This window comes from Rhea pennata, chromosome 2, assembly GCF_028389875.1.
Source record: "Rhea pennata isolate bPtePen1 chromosome 2, bPtePen1.pri, whole genome shotgun sequence".
In the NCBI taxonomy this organism is placed as follows: domain Eukaryota; kingdom Metazoa; phylum Chordata; class Aves; order Rheiformes; family Rheidae; genus Rhea; species Rhea pennata.
In genome coordinates, this window is record NC_084664.1 from 97,453 (window position 1) to 115,462 (window position 18,010).

Consider the following 18,010-nt stretch of genomic DNA (forward strand, 5'->3'; position numbering starts at 1 on the left):
CACTCTTGTAAGGTATAGCCTGCTGTACTGGGTTAGACAAAAATTTGTGTCATCTGACACAAAACCCTGCCCTTGAGAGTGGCCAAAAGCATATGCTTGAATGTAAGAATATAAGAACAGGGGAAAGATATACTGGTACATCCCAAAAGATTCTCTCAACCTTCTCTCAACTTGCAGTTACACTGTATTTATAATAGCACTAGAATTCTTTTCCATTAATTTGTCTTATCACTTTTTGAATCCATATACATTTTTATCATCTGTGATGTCCTAGCACAAGCAGTTCCAAATTTAACTCTGCTTTATTGCTTTTCAATTTGCAACCTGCCAGTTTCAGCTAATGACCTCTTATTTTTTATTAAAGGAAGCAATAAACAATCACTCCTTGTTCACCTTTTCTATTCCGCTTATGATTTTTCAAATCTTTTTCACCCCCCTTCCTCTAATCACCTCTTCTTCAGGCTGACACAAACCAAACAAAGTTGGCTACAGATAAATCGAGATCAAATGACCTAAGCATCAGAGTGAACAGACTACTAATTCTTACAAAAATTCTTACATTTTTTTATGATGGAATTTCCACAATGTATGAAAAAGATTACATACTGTAGTTCTCAAGAAAAACAGGAGGATAGACTACACAATCCAGAAGATCACTTTGGTTCTATATTCCTAAAAATACTTAAAATCTCAGGATTATTTTCCTCAAATGTTCAACAGTCCAGCGCTGTCTTTAGTGTTATTCCAAGCATTAGTCACTACAAAATGTAGTGGTGGAAGGGAGATGAATAACTGCAAACAAATGGTTAAAAAGAAAACCAGGACACACTAATTACAGTATGCACACCCCATGCCCATTCAAATACTATACACTTATCATATCCGTTAGCACTTTCCCTAGGCAGGAGTATGTCACAAACACCACCTTCAGGTACTTTCAAAATAAGTTTGATATGCTGAAGCTAGAGAAAAACAAAGCCCACAGAGACTGTGATAGCTCACATAACATTATCCGTACAAAATAAATGTAATCTTATTAACAGAAAAGGTGGAGATGCATTTGAGTGATCTTTTTGGTTAATTCTAGAAGCTGTTGTGGAAGAAAAAAATCTTAATGTGTCACTTTCAAAACATCATGCAGTTCATTGAGGGTACCTTATAATTTGAAACAGATTTAGGAAAAGTTGGCTTTCTAATTGTATCTGCCATATATTCTGCTTTTCATAGACGGCAAGAAGAGAAGGGGAAAAAATGCAAACATGTCTCTATATGATCTGTCATTCAGAATCAGCAGATTATTTGACGTTTATTGGTACAAAATGGTATAGTCAAAAAAAAAAAAAAAAAAGAAAAGGTGTACTCAAGACAGTGACAAGGTTCTTCTCTCTGGAAGGCCATAACTGGTGTGGGAGTGATGAACCACTAGATACATTTTTTGACAATGCTGGCACCTGAGGAGGGTGCTTGTTACATTAGTAGTAGGGTCTGCTGAAAGCTCTTCAGTACTGAAAAAACTGCAAATTATTAAGGGAAAATACAATTCAGTATCTTCCGCTCATCCAAAATTTGTGAAAAGATATTATAATCTGCCTCTGAAGAGGTACTGCATCCAAAAAGGAGTTACCTGCTGGAAGTATTTGTCGCAGTTAATGTATTCCTTATCATGGGAATCTTGCAGCTTGTTTGTTTTGATGTACTGCCAGAGAGCCTGGATGATGGCTGATCGGGTCTGTGTGTGTATCCCCAGCAAACGGGCTAATCGTGGATCCAATTTAAACTGTGGAGGCTATGGCAAAAAGAGAAGGAGAGGGAGATGGAGAAAAAAACAGACACATGCACAGGTTTAAAGTTTTGGTTTTAATTCTCCAGGGACTTTGCTTCTCAGAAGAAATACCCAACTCAATGGCAGAGTTTACAGAAATACAAGTTGTTCAGATGTGTACCTCCATCATGTTCTGGAAGAACTATGTCTCAGGATGAAAGTAAAGCTGAACCTCTGTGGCTCATTCAATTCCAGGTACATTATTAGCAAAGGGATACTATGACTTTTGCCATGTGGACAGAAAAGATTGAAGTGACAGTCATTAGAAATATGTCAAATACCAATGAGGTTCAGCAGGCATTAGTGGGAATCACTCTAAATGCCACTAATGCCATTTGCACTCTGCTCAATGACATGAAGGAAAATCTTATGACTGGACACACATCCAGTCTTTTTCTTGCCTTTAGTTATAAGATTGGTGAAACTCATTAATGAACATAGATTTAGTAGCCCTTTGCTTGTAGAATGAGCCTACCAATGTGCCAAGCTAATCAATAAAGTACACATTAAACCCTTTAGTTAAAATTGTGAAGTTACCAAAAAAAGGTGTTTTAAAGTCATAGCTACAGATTGAGAATAAGCTGCTCTTGGATCACGCTTCATGCTGCTTCTTGCCATCCATTCTACATGACTGCTCCTGGTCATCCACCTTTACTTGAACTCACTAAATTTGTTGAAACTAACACTCATTTTCTCATAATTTATTTTCATTGAGCTAGCACTGTTGCCCATTATAAGAACTAGGACATCAGTGTTCAAAGCACCGAATAATGAGACAGTGTTGGGCCCAAAGTGCCTATGTCTAATGAAAGGTAAAACATATGTACACCTGTATGACAGGATTACTCTCAGGATTCCTGAATCCCAGACCCAATGATGAAACCACTGTATAATACTGCTCCACAGAGAATGCTACAGCCCCAGTCTTGATCATCAGGCTATGTATCCATGCACAGAGTTTTACCTGAACTGGAACGGTTTCTAGTAAGAACAAGATTTAGGCATGGATAAGTGCAGGTTTTAGCCTAAGGCATGGCTAAACGAAGGATACAGGCAGTAGAACTGCCTCCAGGTTGCACAGGTCCTAAATTCCTGGCTCCCTGTCTATGCTCTGTGGAGCCTTAAAAGTTGAGACCTCTCTGCAATCATGTTGTATAAGCTTACTCCAAGGAACTGCAGACACAGGGTCTTGAGGGAGCCCTCCTACTGGCAACTGCAGGGTAGTACTGCAGCCCTACCAACTGCTGAAACTTATCTACAAAAAAGTCTTTGCTCTTTGTTTGTATTGATAGGTGTTTCTGCTCTAAGTATGAGTGGTCTGGTACCACTCACTCAACAGCACTTGCACCCCAATTACTCTGTTGGTACTGGACCATGAAGTCCCATTGAATGCAGGCTAAAGCCCTGCCTGATCCCTTGCATTACAGCTGCCAGCACAGGGCATCTCCTAGAGAGATCAAAAAAAATCTGTGTATGGAAGGAAGGTTATTGAGAGGTTCATGAGAGAAGAGGATAGACCTCTGCCAGAGCAGCTCCCAGAAGGCCCTCTCCCAGCTCAGCACCTGTGGGGATCACTGTGCTCATAATTCAACTTCTGTCTAAAGATGAGAATAAAATACATTCATTTTCTTAATGTTTCCTCACTTTTGAGATTGTTAGAAGCAGTTACTCTGAGATTTTTCAGCAACATAATGAAATTTAATTTTACAATCAGGAGTGAGCTCCTACAACAGACTTTTAAACAGCATAGCAGGAATTAGGATGAAGCTCAATAAGCTATAGAAAGATGGTAAGATTGAATAAGCTTTCCTAGAGGTCAAAAATGGAGCTACCTCCACAGGGTTTGAAAGGACAGAGGGACATTGTACATATGCTATACACGCAGAGCATCAGTCACATGTTTCAGGTAACAACAAGTTGCATGCAGAATCAGGGAAGAATTTTCCCTTTTCCCCTCAACACACACATTGACTTCAAGTAGTACGGAGGAGAAGAATGGTCCTTCCTCTGAGTTACTGGCAGCTGACCACAGATAGAGAGAAAGAAGTCAGGATGATGCGTCTGCTGTTGCTAGTGACTGCTCGGTTGTCTCACATTGACAAACTCCTTCAGAACTCCATTTCTCAGGAATGTGCCCACCATACTGCTGCATACCAGAAGTTTATCCAACCACAACCAATCAACGAAATATAGTTCTTCTGCTCCTGACTTCTGTGATAGTCTTCAATGACCCTAACCAGCATCTCTAATAATATATACTCCTTGGATACCTTGGCATTTGGTGCCTCTTCAAATGCACTCACATTTAGTATTTGCCACATTATTGGACAAGAGTGACTGTTGGGTGCCAAGTCACCCACGGTCAGTTTTGTAACAAGACAAAATTTAAGCAAAAGAGAACATTTATTTAACAGCATGAATTTGTAATAATGGTAAGCATAACAAACCTCATCATATTTTCTTAGTAATAAAGATTATCACTGGCCATTTCAGCATCTCAGTCAGCTCATATACTCTCAAAATGTAATAGAATTTTCTCTCTACAACCATAAAATGGGATGTCTTTATCTTGGGTGCTATTTGCGTGGGGGAACAGAATGACACAGAACAAATTCTTAGGGTTTTATAGTCAAAGTGCATCTAAGACTGAACAGCCATCGAAAAGAGAGGTCCTGCCTGTTCTCAGTAGTGCATTTCTGTCCCTTTCCTTTGGACAGTAATATTTCTTTCAAGGATGGTTTCAGTCAGATCAGTGAGCTCCACAGCTGCAAAGCTGCATAATTGCTCATTCTAAGAGAATGGAGACTGCTAGTGCACATTCATGAATGAAATGAAAGTGCTTCCTTGGAGCAGTTTCAGTCTTACATCAGCTTAAAACAGTTTGAAACTGTGCGCAGGAACCTTTTCTTCCTCTGTCGCAAGACAGAATGCCCTAATTTTGCTTATTGGGGTTCTTGTTTGTTTGTTTGTTCGTTTGCTGTGACTGGGATCAGGGAACTGATTTAGAAGAAAGTTTTGTTAGCTTTCAAATGGATCAGTTCTATGACTTGCATAATAGTTCAGCCCACAAATACTACTAGTAGAATAAAACAAATCCCAACAAAAGAGAGGAAGCAGGAATGCCTAGCAAGGAGTAAGAATGATGGCAAGTCTACCCTTGCAGGGGCAATGTTGCTTTATGCCAGATTAAAGTGACAATGTAATCAAAATTTAATAACTTAGGAAAGCTGTGTGGTCTGCTATGAAATACGGCTGCCAAAGGTACACAGCTAGTTCAGCTACCACTAGCAAAAGTGGCACTCCTTTCAATTGCATTATGTAGGACCTTACACAGAATTCATTACACATATCTGACTGTTCTCTAAGAAGCCCAAGACTTTGAGCTTTGACTTCATAGTCACTGCAATTTAAGATGCAGTTCCCTATCCTGTATGTACAGCCTTCATCTTTTGTTATTAGCAGTAAGACTTTACAACGCTCATAATAAAAAAATTATTCTTGCTAATGTTCATTTTACAAAATAATCTAGAGATAATTTGGTATAAATAATCTTTTCACTGTTTACCACACCTAAACTTCAAATTTATTTACTTACTAATTTATTATTATTTTACTCAATATATTATTTACTAATAAACAGTTTATACCTCCTTGAAGGTGGCCAATGTAAATATTAATTATCATAGTGCCAAGAACAATTCTTTACTAGACTATACCAGAAATTTACTTGATGTCCCCTTTGCATTTTAAATAATCTGTCAGTTAATTTGGTATCATTCTAACCTCTTTGGAATATTTGACATTCAGAGTCCAAGTATATTGTTTTCTGATGTATGTGACAGGGTGAATTTGCTCTATTACATTGTGCCCCAATGTCTGTATTCTCCATACCAAGAGCAGAGCACTGACCTGGTAATCTAACATGAGGAGTAATGTGCACCGCACGCTGACATCACCAGGTCTCTTCACCTGGAAGCCATCAGTCTCCTGTGTTGTAGGAGTTCTGTGCCACTGTCAAAGGAAAAACAGAGTAAGTCCTGTTTTCTCTAAGATATGGGAAGCTCTGTATGTTCATCAGTGTTTATCTGCACATTACGCCACATGAGAATAAGACAGGTATCAAGCCTTCTGAAGTTCTTGCAACTAAAAAAAAATTAAACTTTTCTCTCCCCTTACAAACCTGCTTTAGTGCACAACATATTCTGATGTCAGTAGACATTACTGCTCAGGAAAATGCACACACATTTCTCATCATTTCATACATTCTGTTATCAACTTGTACTATTTTACTACTAAAAATATGTTTCAATACTGTATAGATTCTGTTAATAAACATTCTTAAAAATACCAAAATTTTGGAATTTTGAAAACTTTGACTGTACTTTAAATGAGATAATGAATGCAAGATAATTTAAACATGACAGACCATGGATGCATAACTGTTTATTTGTGCTAATATCATGTTTGTATGCAAACAACGCATTGAGCATCCTACCTCCACAAGATGGTTGTCAGGTCCATAAAGATCTTTGTCGAGTTCAATGACCAAACTCTTAAAAAAAGAGGAAAACTTACGCTTCTGTTTGCTGAGCTGTATAAACAGAAGAAATAAATGTTAAAGATTACACATATTAGCTTGTGTTTGGTGCTTCCTTCTCAGGCTTTCTCCTTCTCGTAAGCATTAATTCCCAGAGGAACCACATGTGTGATCAATCTAATTGAGCTTTCCCTTTGGCAGCTGCCAAAAGCAGAGAAAGATGCAAGAATCTTGGCAATTGTGGAACAGTATGCACTTAAGGAAAGATTTCCCTGACTCTATTTTAAACTCATCAGAAAAGACTGACTTGTGACCTGAACAAGGACACCATATGCTTTTTAATTTAATGACGTGTATTTTTTAATGAATGCTAAATTCTTGGTCAGAATAATCATGTGGCAGTAAATTTTACAAATTAATCACGCACTAAGTAAAAGTATTTTCTTTCAGATTTTGTGTTTCCATTTAATTATCAGTATTTGCTGTTTACTAGACAGATCCTATATTCTAAATTAAAAGCTGTGAGCTCTATGATCAGGTACTATGACTTTTTACAGAATACAGTCTTGAGGATTTCAGTGAATTTCTTCCTCTTTAATGCAAAGAACTTTTGGAAATACATCCTCCTTCAATTTAAAATTTGCCAGTGACTGAGAAGCCACCCTAAATCCAAGTTGTTCCAACAAGTAAGTGCTTCCTTTGTTAAAGCAGATGTTTTAATTTCTAATTTTGTCTAACTTCAACTTCCAGATGTTGCACTTTGTTACTCTTTCATCTTCTAGCAAGACTATCATTCTGATACATGCACAAGTATCTCCAAACAGACAGACATGTCTTGAAAGCCTTGCCTTCTTCACCTATCTATGTTCTCCATCCGTTATATCACGCTCAGCTTGTGAAGTCTCTGTAAGTAAATGACATCTTTGTTATGGAATTCCAGCCTTCCCAGAAAAATCTGAATTCCATAACTGAGTCTTCTGAGCACTTCAGGATGATGAAACTTTTATTCCATTCTTGCTCTGACCATTCCTACATCTTCTTGCACTCCCTTAGAAAAAGAACTAACCTTTTGTCTTTGTTATCCTATATCTCACAGGAAGCAAGCCTGCTACATACCTGATCTATCACATCTTGCATAGCTGGAATCCTGCCCTATCTTTAAAGAAAACTAATAGTCTCAGCACTGTCCTCTCCATCCCACTCCTTCTTTAAGTCTGACCTAACCCTAACCCTGCTGCCTTCCCTAGCTCTCTCCCAACATTCCCATTATGGCTTTATCCCTCACTCCTGCTGCTGGATATAGTGTCTACCCAGAAGCAATAAGCTGATACTGCCATTCAGAGATGTCCTTTACTAGAGTTCGTATCCTCAGCAAAGTCTATCATGTAACAAGACAGTCTCTAGATCCTTGCCAGCCCCAGTGAAGCATAGGTAAATCATACATCATCCAGGAGTTTCCCCTCCACTCGTAGCTCCCATGATGCAATGCTGCCATCAGAGTCATCAGCATCAGATTTTGCAGGATTAAAAGTGTTGGAGATGTAAAGTCTCAGTTTCCGCTTTTGCTGTTAAATAAATAGAGAAAAGAAATTTACATTTCAAGCGCAAGCTCAAGTCCTTAGGCAGCCACAGGAAAGGTGATATTTAGGTACTCTGCATGTTTAGTACAGTTGGACCAGGTCATATTACAGCTCAATATTTGGATATATATATATATATATATATAAGAAAATTCACTGAAGAGCTGAATCTGATACTCCCTTCCAAAACCTCTGGGAATGCAAACAATTTGCTGTAAGTGGAGAAAGACAAGTGATTGAAGGGCCAAGCCCATAAGGCTAGATAACCTGTACTTCTTTTCCAGACCTTTGAGAAGTCATTATAAGGAAAACAACACATCATGCCCTTTCTGTTTAGATATTGGTTAGATTGCTAAGATTCAGCTGACAACCTCTTGCTTCATGAATGTCTTTCACAGTTGCATCAGTTCAGATTTGTAAATACATTCACAAACACAGCTGATGCTGCAAATTAGATGCCCTGCACAGCTGTGCCCATCTTCATTCTACCATCATGCAGAGTCTGGTAATTGTCTTCCTACATACCCATACCCACTCACACACTGCCTGACCTTCCTATTTAATTCCCTTTTACTCTAATTAAACATTATGGTTTCCCAACCTGCAGCTCCAACTTGCTGTGAGACCTGAGGGGAGGAAGGCACTGTGCTTCATCTCCAAGTCTAGTGCCCAAAACTTTGAGAGATGGAACCAAACCCACCTGTTGTCATTTTATAGACCAACCAAGAAAGTTTCTCACTCAACGTACTGGTTTATGGATATCTTATTCCTCAGTTCCCCTCCTCCCATGTGCATATGGAAAGCCTGGACATTAACTTCGATGTATAGATTTCCAAAGGTGGCAGACACATTGCCAAATATTTCTTTGGCAATCTATCCCAAATATCTGTCTATAACGTAATGACAAAAAATCTAAAAATATCAAATTCATACATTCAGAACAGTCTTCACCTAACCTCAGAAAGGAGTAGTCTTATAAAACTGACACAAATACATAAATATATATACCTATACGTAACTATGGGAGAGAAGAAAGTCTATAGAACAGAAGATACAATTACATTTACAGGGCAAGAATCTAAAAATTGGACATGGCATGAAATACGGGAACATGGGAGGCAATGACGTATGGCCCAAGTGGAATAGGGAAATGACTTTACTTTTGCCAAATCTAGAGAGGACAACAATGGAAAGGTTTGCTGGAAGAATGCCAATAGTATGCAGTGAGGGGGAATAGGGATTTTTAGGAGTGCCAGGAGTCAAGAAAGTGAAAGATTGACATAGATAAGACCAGACAGATTGGTAACAAAAATACTCCTGGAAAATCATATTGTTTTTGTGTCCTTTCTTACAGGACTTTTGTTGCTAAATTACTTTTTCATTATATAATTTTTTTTTCAACATCCTAGAATTTTTCTTTGCTGTGGAGGACTTGTGAAGGACTCTGCATTTCTAAATTCACAACTCTTCAAATTAACTGGCACATTTTATGCATTTTCCTAAATGTTGTCTCCACCTGGATTATTTGCAAAACTGTATCTATGTACATAAGCTGCCGTTTTCTTAAGAGTTCCTCCTGGATGCTATACTGACAATTTAGATTTATATCACTGATTCCATTTCCTCTCCTTCTGATTTCCAGTGACACTATCTACATTCCCCCTTTACCCTAAAAATCTCCTTCCCTCCTCATATCTCATCATATCCAGGTAGCAACTGTGTTTCCTCCAAAGGCTGACATTACCTCACCAAGATCACCCACTGCAACAACATCTTTGTTCAGATCTGAATATTTTAGCTCTCTTCATTTATTCTAGTTTTCAGGCTCCTCATACAGTCCACAACAGAGTTCCTGACATTGTCTAATTCCACTGTGAAACACAAAATACTTCTTTTTGATATTTTGCACTGTTTCCCTTTGCTAACCCCTCATCATTCAAGTCATGCACAAGCCATATGCAGCTTACACTTCAGAACTGGTCTTCTGCTGTGTTCCCTATATTTTCTCAGCTCTGCCGAAGTCAGAATCAGCATACCACTTGTTTGTTTCTCCCATGTCTCTTTCTTCAATTTACTATGTTTTCTTCTATGCAAAGAATGCTTTTATCTCCCTCAAGTTTGAGAAGACAATCTTTTCCTCACTGTAATCCCTATAAATCAGCACGCTTCTTCCACACTGCCATCGGAAAGAAACTTAGAACAACTATAAATCTACCTTTTGTCCTGCTTTCTGTGTATCTCGATTTTACACTGAAAACCATTTGGCCTTTGAATCCACCATGTTACAGGCACTACCCTAGCCAGGACTGACAATCTGTAAGTACTCTGGAATGCTGTGCCTTTAGCTTCTGCTGAACAAAGAAATTCCTTCTGACGAGCAAAATGTGTAACCTCCTCTCTAGAGGTGGTCTTCAGATTTTGATCCAAATGATACTGCAAATTTTTAACACTACCAAGGCTATGATTGGAGCTCTCCCAAATGCAACACAAAGAAAGATCCTTGCTCCTGACTGATAATAAACACTCATAGAATACATCAACTAACAGGCTAACTGAGCACCTGCAACAGGACTCCAACTTGGTCAGAGCTTTGAGATACATTTGCCTGCACTCTGTCCTCAAAGGATGTATGCTAAGAACCCCAAGACAGCTTTAAGTTGAATTAAAATCTTTATTAGAACACAAAGTGGAATAAGGTAACACAAACACAGAAAATTCACATTTGTTGGTTAAAATGGTATAAAAACACAAAAAGAGTTTGTAAACAAATTTTCCTCTGCCCACATATCCTTGAAAATGGTTCACTTCTTCAGGCTTGCTCTTAGTCCAGCAACACTCAGTGATTTCCTGGGTTTCAGAGAATTCTGTATAGTCATTTCTGGGGAGACACAGAAAATTCTCTCTTTTTATTCTCCCAGATCCAGCTGTGTTTGTGCTCCTGACTTCTCTCAGGAGTCTCCAAGTTTCTGCATTTGCTTTAGGTTTCTTACTCATTCTATTTCCCTTTCTATTTACCCCACCCTGTACTTAGGATGGTACAATCTCCCTTCCTGCTGAGGGCTCCACCAGGCTCTGTGCATCTTATAGTATGGCAAACATTAGCCTTCCCTTCTGCCACCAAGCCACCACTTTTAAAAGGAACCTAATACAGTATAGTAAACTGAAAATATGTATCATTCATCACAGTTGTCATAATCAGTAGCTGTAGATCTCAACTGCAGGGTGCAGCCAGATCTGTGTCATGGACATGCTGGTTAGCAGTCTAAAAAATTTGTTAGAAAGGTGTTTGGGCAATGAACATTGCTTGAACAGCCAAACATATCCTCCTTTGTGCAGTACTGTGCTGACCTGGAAATGTTCCAGCCTCCACACATACCTTTCTAAGGCTGCTGCCACCAGGTCCTTCTATCTGTCCCCTTAGGAGCTGCTGCTGCATCTTTCTCTTCTTCCTGTCCTTCCCAGGATTACTGCTATCACCTCTTCCTTATACATGTCTAGTGTTATCAGGCTCTCTGTAAAAACTATCTGAAAACAGCTCATCTCAAGAAATTCTGAGAGGCTGACTATCTTGGCAAAACATCTTCCAGTTCCAAGAATAAGACAAAGACATTGGAACTTACCTTGCGCATAGTTATTAACAATAGTGCTAACACCTACTTTGAGTAGTGGCACTGCAAAATAATACACTTATAAATCTCTGACAAAACATAGATAAGAGCCTTATCCTTACAAATGAGTGTTTTCTTTGGATCAGCAGGCTCCTTCTCCTCCACTAGGATCTTCCTCCTGTCAACGGTGAAACACTACTATCTAACCTGATGAAGCAAGACTCTAGCAGAGATCCAAGGGTATAGTCTGAATCTTCCTGAAGGGATCTACACAGTGAGTAACAACTTCAGTACTTACAGCTGTACTGCTATGATAAAGCTATCCAGTCTTGGACCATGTCACCTCAAAGATCATACAGAAGTCAAAGCTGAGCTCAAGGAAGAAGACTAGAAAGCTGACACTGGCTGGAGATTTTTAGCCCCTATACAGACCATAAAGTATCCTTGACAGAAGATACACACACAAAACTGTTGCATGCAGTTCACTGGCCATACTCCTGGGTTTCACAAGAGTATCAACCACACAGAATCACAGAATAGTTGAGTTTAGAAGGGACCTCTGGAGAACATCTAGTCCAAAACCCCTGCTCTAGCAGGGTCATCTAGAGAATGTCAGACAGGATCATATCCAGGTGGGTTCTGAGTATCTCCAGAGAAGGAGAATCCACAACCTCTCTGGGCAACCTGTTCCATGCTCTGTCACTCTCACAGGAAAGAAGTTCTTCCACGTTTTCAAGTGGAACTTCCTATGGTTCAGTTTTTGACCATTGCCTCTTGTCCTGTCACATGGGACATCCGGAAAGAGTCTGGCCCCATCCTCTTGACACCCTCCCTTCAGGTACTTATACACATTGATAAGATCTCCCCTCAGTCTTCTCTTCTCCAGGCTAAACAGACCCAGCTCTCACAGCCGTTCCTCATAGGGCGGATGCTCCAGCCCTCTGATCATCTTTGTAGCCCTACGCTGGACTCTCTCCACTACTAGGAGAAAACTGGGGAGCCCAGAACTGGACGCAGTACTCGAGATGAGGCCTCCCCAGGGCTGAGTAGAGGGGCAGGATCACCTCCCTCGACCTGCTGGCAACACTCTGCCTAATGCAGCCCAGGATATTGTTGGCCGTCCTGGCCACAAGGGCACACTGCTGGCTCATGGTCAATCTGTCATCCACCAGCACTTCCAGGTCCTTCTCTGCAGAGCTGCTAACGAGCAGGTCAGCCTCCAGCTTGTACTGGTGCCTAGGGTTATTATTCCCTAGGTGAAGGACCCTGCACTTGATCTTGTTGAACCTCAGGAGGTTCCTCTCTGCCCAACTCTCCAGCCTCTCCAGGTCCCTCTGAATGGCAGCACAGCCCTCTGGTGCGTCAGCCACTCCTCCCAGCTTGGTATCACCAGCAGACTTGCTGAGGAGGCACTCTGTCCCCTCATCCAGGTCATTGATGAAGAAGTTGAACAGGATGGGACCCAGTACTGAGCCCTGGGGAACTCCACTAGCCACAGCCCTCCAACTAGACTCCATGCCACTGATGACGACCGTCTGAGCTCTGCCTTTCAGCCCGTTCTCAATCCAGCTCTCTGTCTGCTTCTCTAACCCACAATTCCAGAGCTTCTTTAGGAGGATGTTAGGGGAGACAGTGTTAAAAGCCTTGCTGAAGTCAAGGTAGACAACGTCCACTGCTCTTCCCTCATCTACCCAGCCGGTCATTTCATCATAGAAGGCTATCAAATTCCAGGGATGGAGGTGAGGCTGACTTGGCTAAAGTTGGCGGATGTTGTTGCTAAGCCACTCTCCATCATCTTTGAAAGGTCCTGGAGAAGTGGAGAGGTGCCTGAGGACTGGAAGAAAGTCAGTGTCACCCCAGGCTTTAAGAAGGGCAAGAAGGAGGACCCAGGCAACTATAAGCCCATCAGCCTCACCTCCATCCCTGGAAAGGTGATGAAACAGCTCATCCTGGATGTCATCTCCAGACATATGGAGGAGAATAAGGTGATCAGGAGTAGGCAGCATGGATTCACCAAGGGGAACTCATGCTTAACCAACCTGATATCCCTCTATGATGGAATGACTGGCTGGGTAGGTGAGGGAAGAGCAGTGGACGTTGTGTACCTTGACTTCAGCAAGGCTTTTGACACTGTCTCCCATAACTTGCTCACAGATAAGCTCTGGAAGCATGGGTTAGATGAGTGGACAGAGAGGTGGATTGAGAACTGGCTGAAAGGCAGAGCTCAGAAGGTCGTCATCAGTGGTGCAGAGTCCAGGTGGAGGCCACCCTGTCAGGTGACCCTGCTGAGCAGGGAGGTTGGACTAGATGATCTCTGGAGGTCCCTTCCAACCTCACCAATTCTATGATTCTATGATTCTAAGGGAGAGTCTTCTTTTCTCCTGACATTCTCTCTTGTCTCCAGGCTCCAGGATTCTTGAGGAGTGGCAAAAATTTTGTAAGATTTTTTAGTAATGCAGGTTACTGAAAGGCTGTCATACCTATCCTCCTCGCTGTATGGCATCTTCTCAGGAACAGAGGGAAAAAAATCTGTGGCCTTGTTTTTTACTGCTAGGATTCTCAGGAACCTAGAGTAATTACTGAAGGGAAAACTTACAGCTCTGGAGTAAAAGGAAAGCACCACAGGTAATCTCTTCAAACACACTGAAGTTTTACTGCCCACAAAGACAGAGGGGAACTTAATGGAGATTGGTCAAGACTGTGAATCAAATAACCTCCAGTGTAAAGATCAGTAAATGCTTAACTTGCTTATTCTTGAAATGGAAGACATGCATCTTTGACTTGTCTTCAACAAAATGAACTTGAAATAGCAATCTTATTAAAAAGAAAAGCTTGCCCCCAAAGCACTATATTTCATTTACAATTTCTCCTTGAGAAAAAGAAAAGCGAAAAAGAACCATATGTGACAGAAGACTGGTCACGTCAGCAACAATCTACAGTAAAGGGCTTAGGTAGGATAGCAGCACAAATGGTAGGAGAGCTCATGTGGAATGAAACAGATCCAACCAGGAGGCTGACAGGAATGCTGGAAGAAAAGAACTATAGCTTCTTCTCTCTCTCCAAGTTCTTCAATATCATTTTCAAACAATTCAGTAGAGCTTTAAGTAAAGAGGAGAAATGCTGGAAAGCCATCAAATCCTTTAAAAAGGGAACTCTAGTTTCTTTTGACACATTTTTACAGTTCCCATTAGCATTAAGTTCCCAAAATGTCAAATCAGAAACAAAGCATTTGGAAAGATACCAAAATCTGTGCGACATTCCAAAGGCAAGTATCTCTACTGACTCACATTTAAAGTTTTCAATGAACTCTCAGGGAAAACACAGTACCTCCAGAACTCTTCCAAGAAAGTTTTGCCTGAGACTTCAAACAAATTAAAGAAGGCATAGACAGATAAGCTATTGCTAACTGAATCAAAGAAATCTGGATGCAGATCCTGGGTATAGTATTAAAAACTGTATGCATGTCTTAAGTATGGGCCTCCCTGCTGCACCTCAGCATAGCATAAAAACCTCATGCACAAAGCACAGGAAAGATGAAAATTTGTGAGAGCAACTGTTTAGTGGTTTCACAAAAAAACTTTCAGGAAACAAAAAGAAAGTGAAAGATATATTAGCAAGGAGATCAGAAATCAGGTGAGACAAAAAACATAGTGATCACTAGTAGCAAGTGCTCAAGTGTCATCATTATAGAAGAATTAAATGAAACAGAGAACGTTCATACCAAAACTAGAATACAGAGGTATCACTCACCCAGCGAAGTAGCAAACAGATTTGTCAAAATTTGCAGATGAAATAAAATTAGTTAGGTAATTCATGATCAGAAAAGATTGACAAGAACTTAAAAATGGCCAGCTCAAACCAGGAAAATCAGTGACTTAGTAGAATATGAATGTATTGTGACTATTAAAAGGACTAAAAGGAACTATGCAATATTTAAGAGTTTGAAACACAGGAAAAAAAATCTGTAGACAGTTCTATGAAGACTTCAATTAACAAAAAAAGACCCAAACCCCAAAGAAATACTATAAGGGAATAAAATGGAGAATATTGTGTATAATAGTCTACAAAAATCAGTGATACAGGTCCATTTGGCAGTTGTATGCAGTACTCTCTCAGGAACACTACTGCAGAACCAAGAGGTGTATACTGACAGGTGATAGGAATAGCTAGGTGTACAGAAAAACTCTTTGGGCAGTGACTGGGAGTATAGAAAATTTTATCTTAGAGAAGAGAATATTGAAGAACATGAAAGACGTATTTGAAATATTTGCTGGTCTAAAGAAGGAGACTAAGGGTTTATGTGTTTCCTTGTCTCACAATGCAAAAAGCAGAATACACTAAATGAGTCCAAAAGGCAGTAAATTCAGATCTGATCAATGGATATACATATATATATATATATGCTATACAAAGCGTAGCAAGTCATAATTAGCGTGTAAACTCACTGTCAAAAAACACTGCTTTAAAATGTGCAGGTTTTTAGGCCAGAAGAAACTTTATGATCTGGTTTGATTTCCTGTGCAACACAGGCTCTAATCACTCATCAAACATGGCAGCTCTCTTTAAAGGACATCCAATGTTGACTTAAGGACGTGACATAATGAAAAATCTATTACATCTCTGATACCTTGCTGCAGTGGTCATAAATATGCACATTACTTTAGCCTGAATCTGTCTATTTTCAATGACCAGCTCTTGGACTAAAGCTGAAAGCTTTTATTTCTTAAGAAAAAAAGGAAGGAGGAAAGAGTGGGTATATACGTAAAGATCCCAGTAAAATCCAGTTATACCAATATATGAGATTTTTAAAAAAGATATCAGACCTTTCTGTGTGCAAGTATAAACTGATCTCCAATTACTGGAACTTAGGCGGAACTGTTACCTACAATTGCAGATATTCTGCAATAGTTTCTGTCACCTTCTTAAGAAGTATTTAGTACAAAGGGTAAGCCTTCTTGCACTGTATGGATCCTGGATCCATGTCAGCCTCACAATTCTTGTCATCACTGCAGCTGGGCAGAGTGGGAGGGTTAAACAAGATTTAAGCATGTCAGTTCTCATCAAATAGTTAAGCAAATTTTTGATAGGTTAAGAATGCACACATTTTGCTTGTTTATGCAGAAGGTGATAAACTTTTGCCCTGGTGGATAGATCCAGCCCTAACTCCTTAAAAGCAATTTAATGTGGCAAGGCAAGGGGCACAGTTTCTGATAGCAAGTAACTATCCAGACAATAAGTGAACAGAAATAACACAGTAACACATATTGGTGTGGTCCCATCAACTAATGAAGTATGTAAGAATCCCCAGATTCAGTCAGAGGGAGATCACTGGGAACACCCAGGGCCAAATTCAGATCAATGAGCATGTTAAGGCTAACCATAGCAACACAATCACAAACTCTCCCAATGTATGGCTGACTCCTATTGGAAGACACATTTGTTGCCAGACTGATCTCTTCACACTAGGGAAGCTGTGAGCTACTTTTTTTTTTTAATTTTGTAAATTTTATAGTCGATGGTTAAAGATGAGAAAGTTCCTAATGGCATATTAAATTGAAACTGAAACTATCATAAATTCTGTATTGCCTGCAGCAAAGTCCGAGATGAGTGGTTATATGAGTGGACAGCGAGGTGGATTGAGAACGGGCTGAAAGGCAGAGCTCAGACGGTCGTCATCAGTGGCATGGAGTCTAGTTGGAGGCCTGTAGCTAGTGGAGTTCCCCAGGGCTCAGTACTGGGTCCCATCCTGTTCAACTTCTTCATCAATGACCTGGATGAGGGGACAGAATGCCTCCTCAGCAAGTCTGCTGGTGATACCAAGCTGGGAGGAGTGGCTGATACAGCTGAGGGCTGTGCTGCCATTCAGAGAGACCTGGAGAGGCTGGAGAGAGCTGGGCAGAGAGGAACCTCCTGAGGTTCAACAAGGTCAAGAGCAGAGTCCTGCACCTAGGGAAGAATAACCTTAGGCACCAGTACAGGCTGGGGGCTGACCTGCTCGTTAGCAGCTCTGCAGAGAAGGACCTGGGAGTGCTGGTGGATGACAGATTGACCATGAGCCAGCAGTGTGCCCTTGTGGCCAGGACGGCCAACAATATCCTGGGCTGCATTAGGCAGAGTGTTGCCAGCAGGTCAAGGGAGGTGATCCTGCCCCTCTACTCAGCCCTGGGGAAGCCACATCTCGAGTACTGCGTCCAGTTCTGGGCTCCCCAGTACAAGAGAGACATGAAACTACTGGAGAGAGTCCAGCATAGGGCTACAAAGATGATCAGAGGGCTGGAGCATCTGCCCTATGAGGAAAGGCTGTGAGAGCTGGGCCTGTTTAGCCTGGAGAAGAGAAGATTGAGGGGGAATCTTATCAATGGCTATAAGTACCTGAAGGGAGGGTGTCAAGAGGATGGGGACAAACTCTTTCCGGATGTCCTATGTGACAGGACAAGAGGCAATGGGCACAAACTGAACGACA

General features: G+C 40.6%; 1 protein-coding gene across 6 annotated transcripts in view; it reads right to left on the minus strand.

Moving 5' to 3' along the window:
* The window catches only part of SMARCD3 (SWI/SNF related, matrix associated, actin dependent regulator of chromatin, subfamily d, member 3), a 114,564-nt gene that overhangs the window by 22,042 nt on the left and 74,512 nt on the right, over positions 1-18,010 (minus strand). For all 6 annotated transcript variants that reach the window (XR_009957523.1, XM_062568590.1, XM_062568591.1 and 3 more), the window contains 4 exons: positions 7,802-7,924; positions 6,318-6,413; positions 5,732-5,833; positions 1,625-1,786 (listed from right to left, as the gene is read on the minus strand). Coding sequence is in view for 5 of the 6 variants with exons in the window: in XM_062568590.1 (XP_062424574.1) it covers positions 1,625-1,786; positions 5,732-5,833; positions 6,318-6,413; positions 7,802-7,924 (483 nt within the window). In the remaining variant the exon portion in view is untranslated. The remainder of the gene's footprint in view (positions 1-1,624; positions 1,787-5,731; positions 5,834-6,317; positions 6,414-7,801; positions 7,925-18,010) is intronic.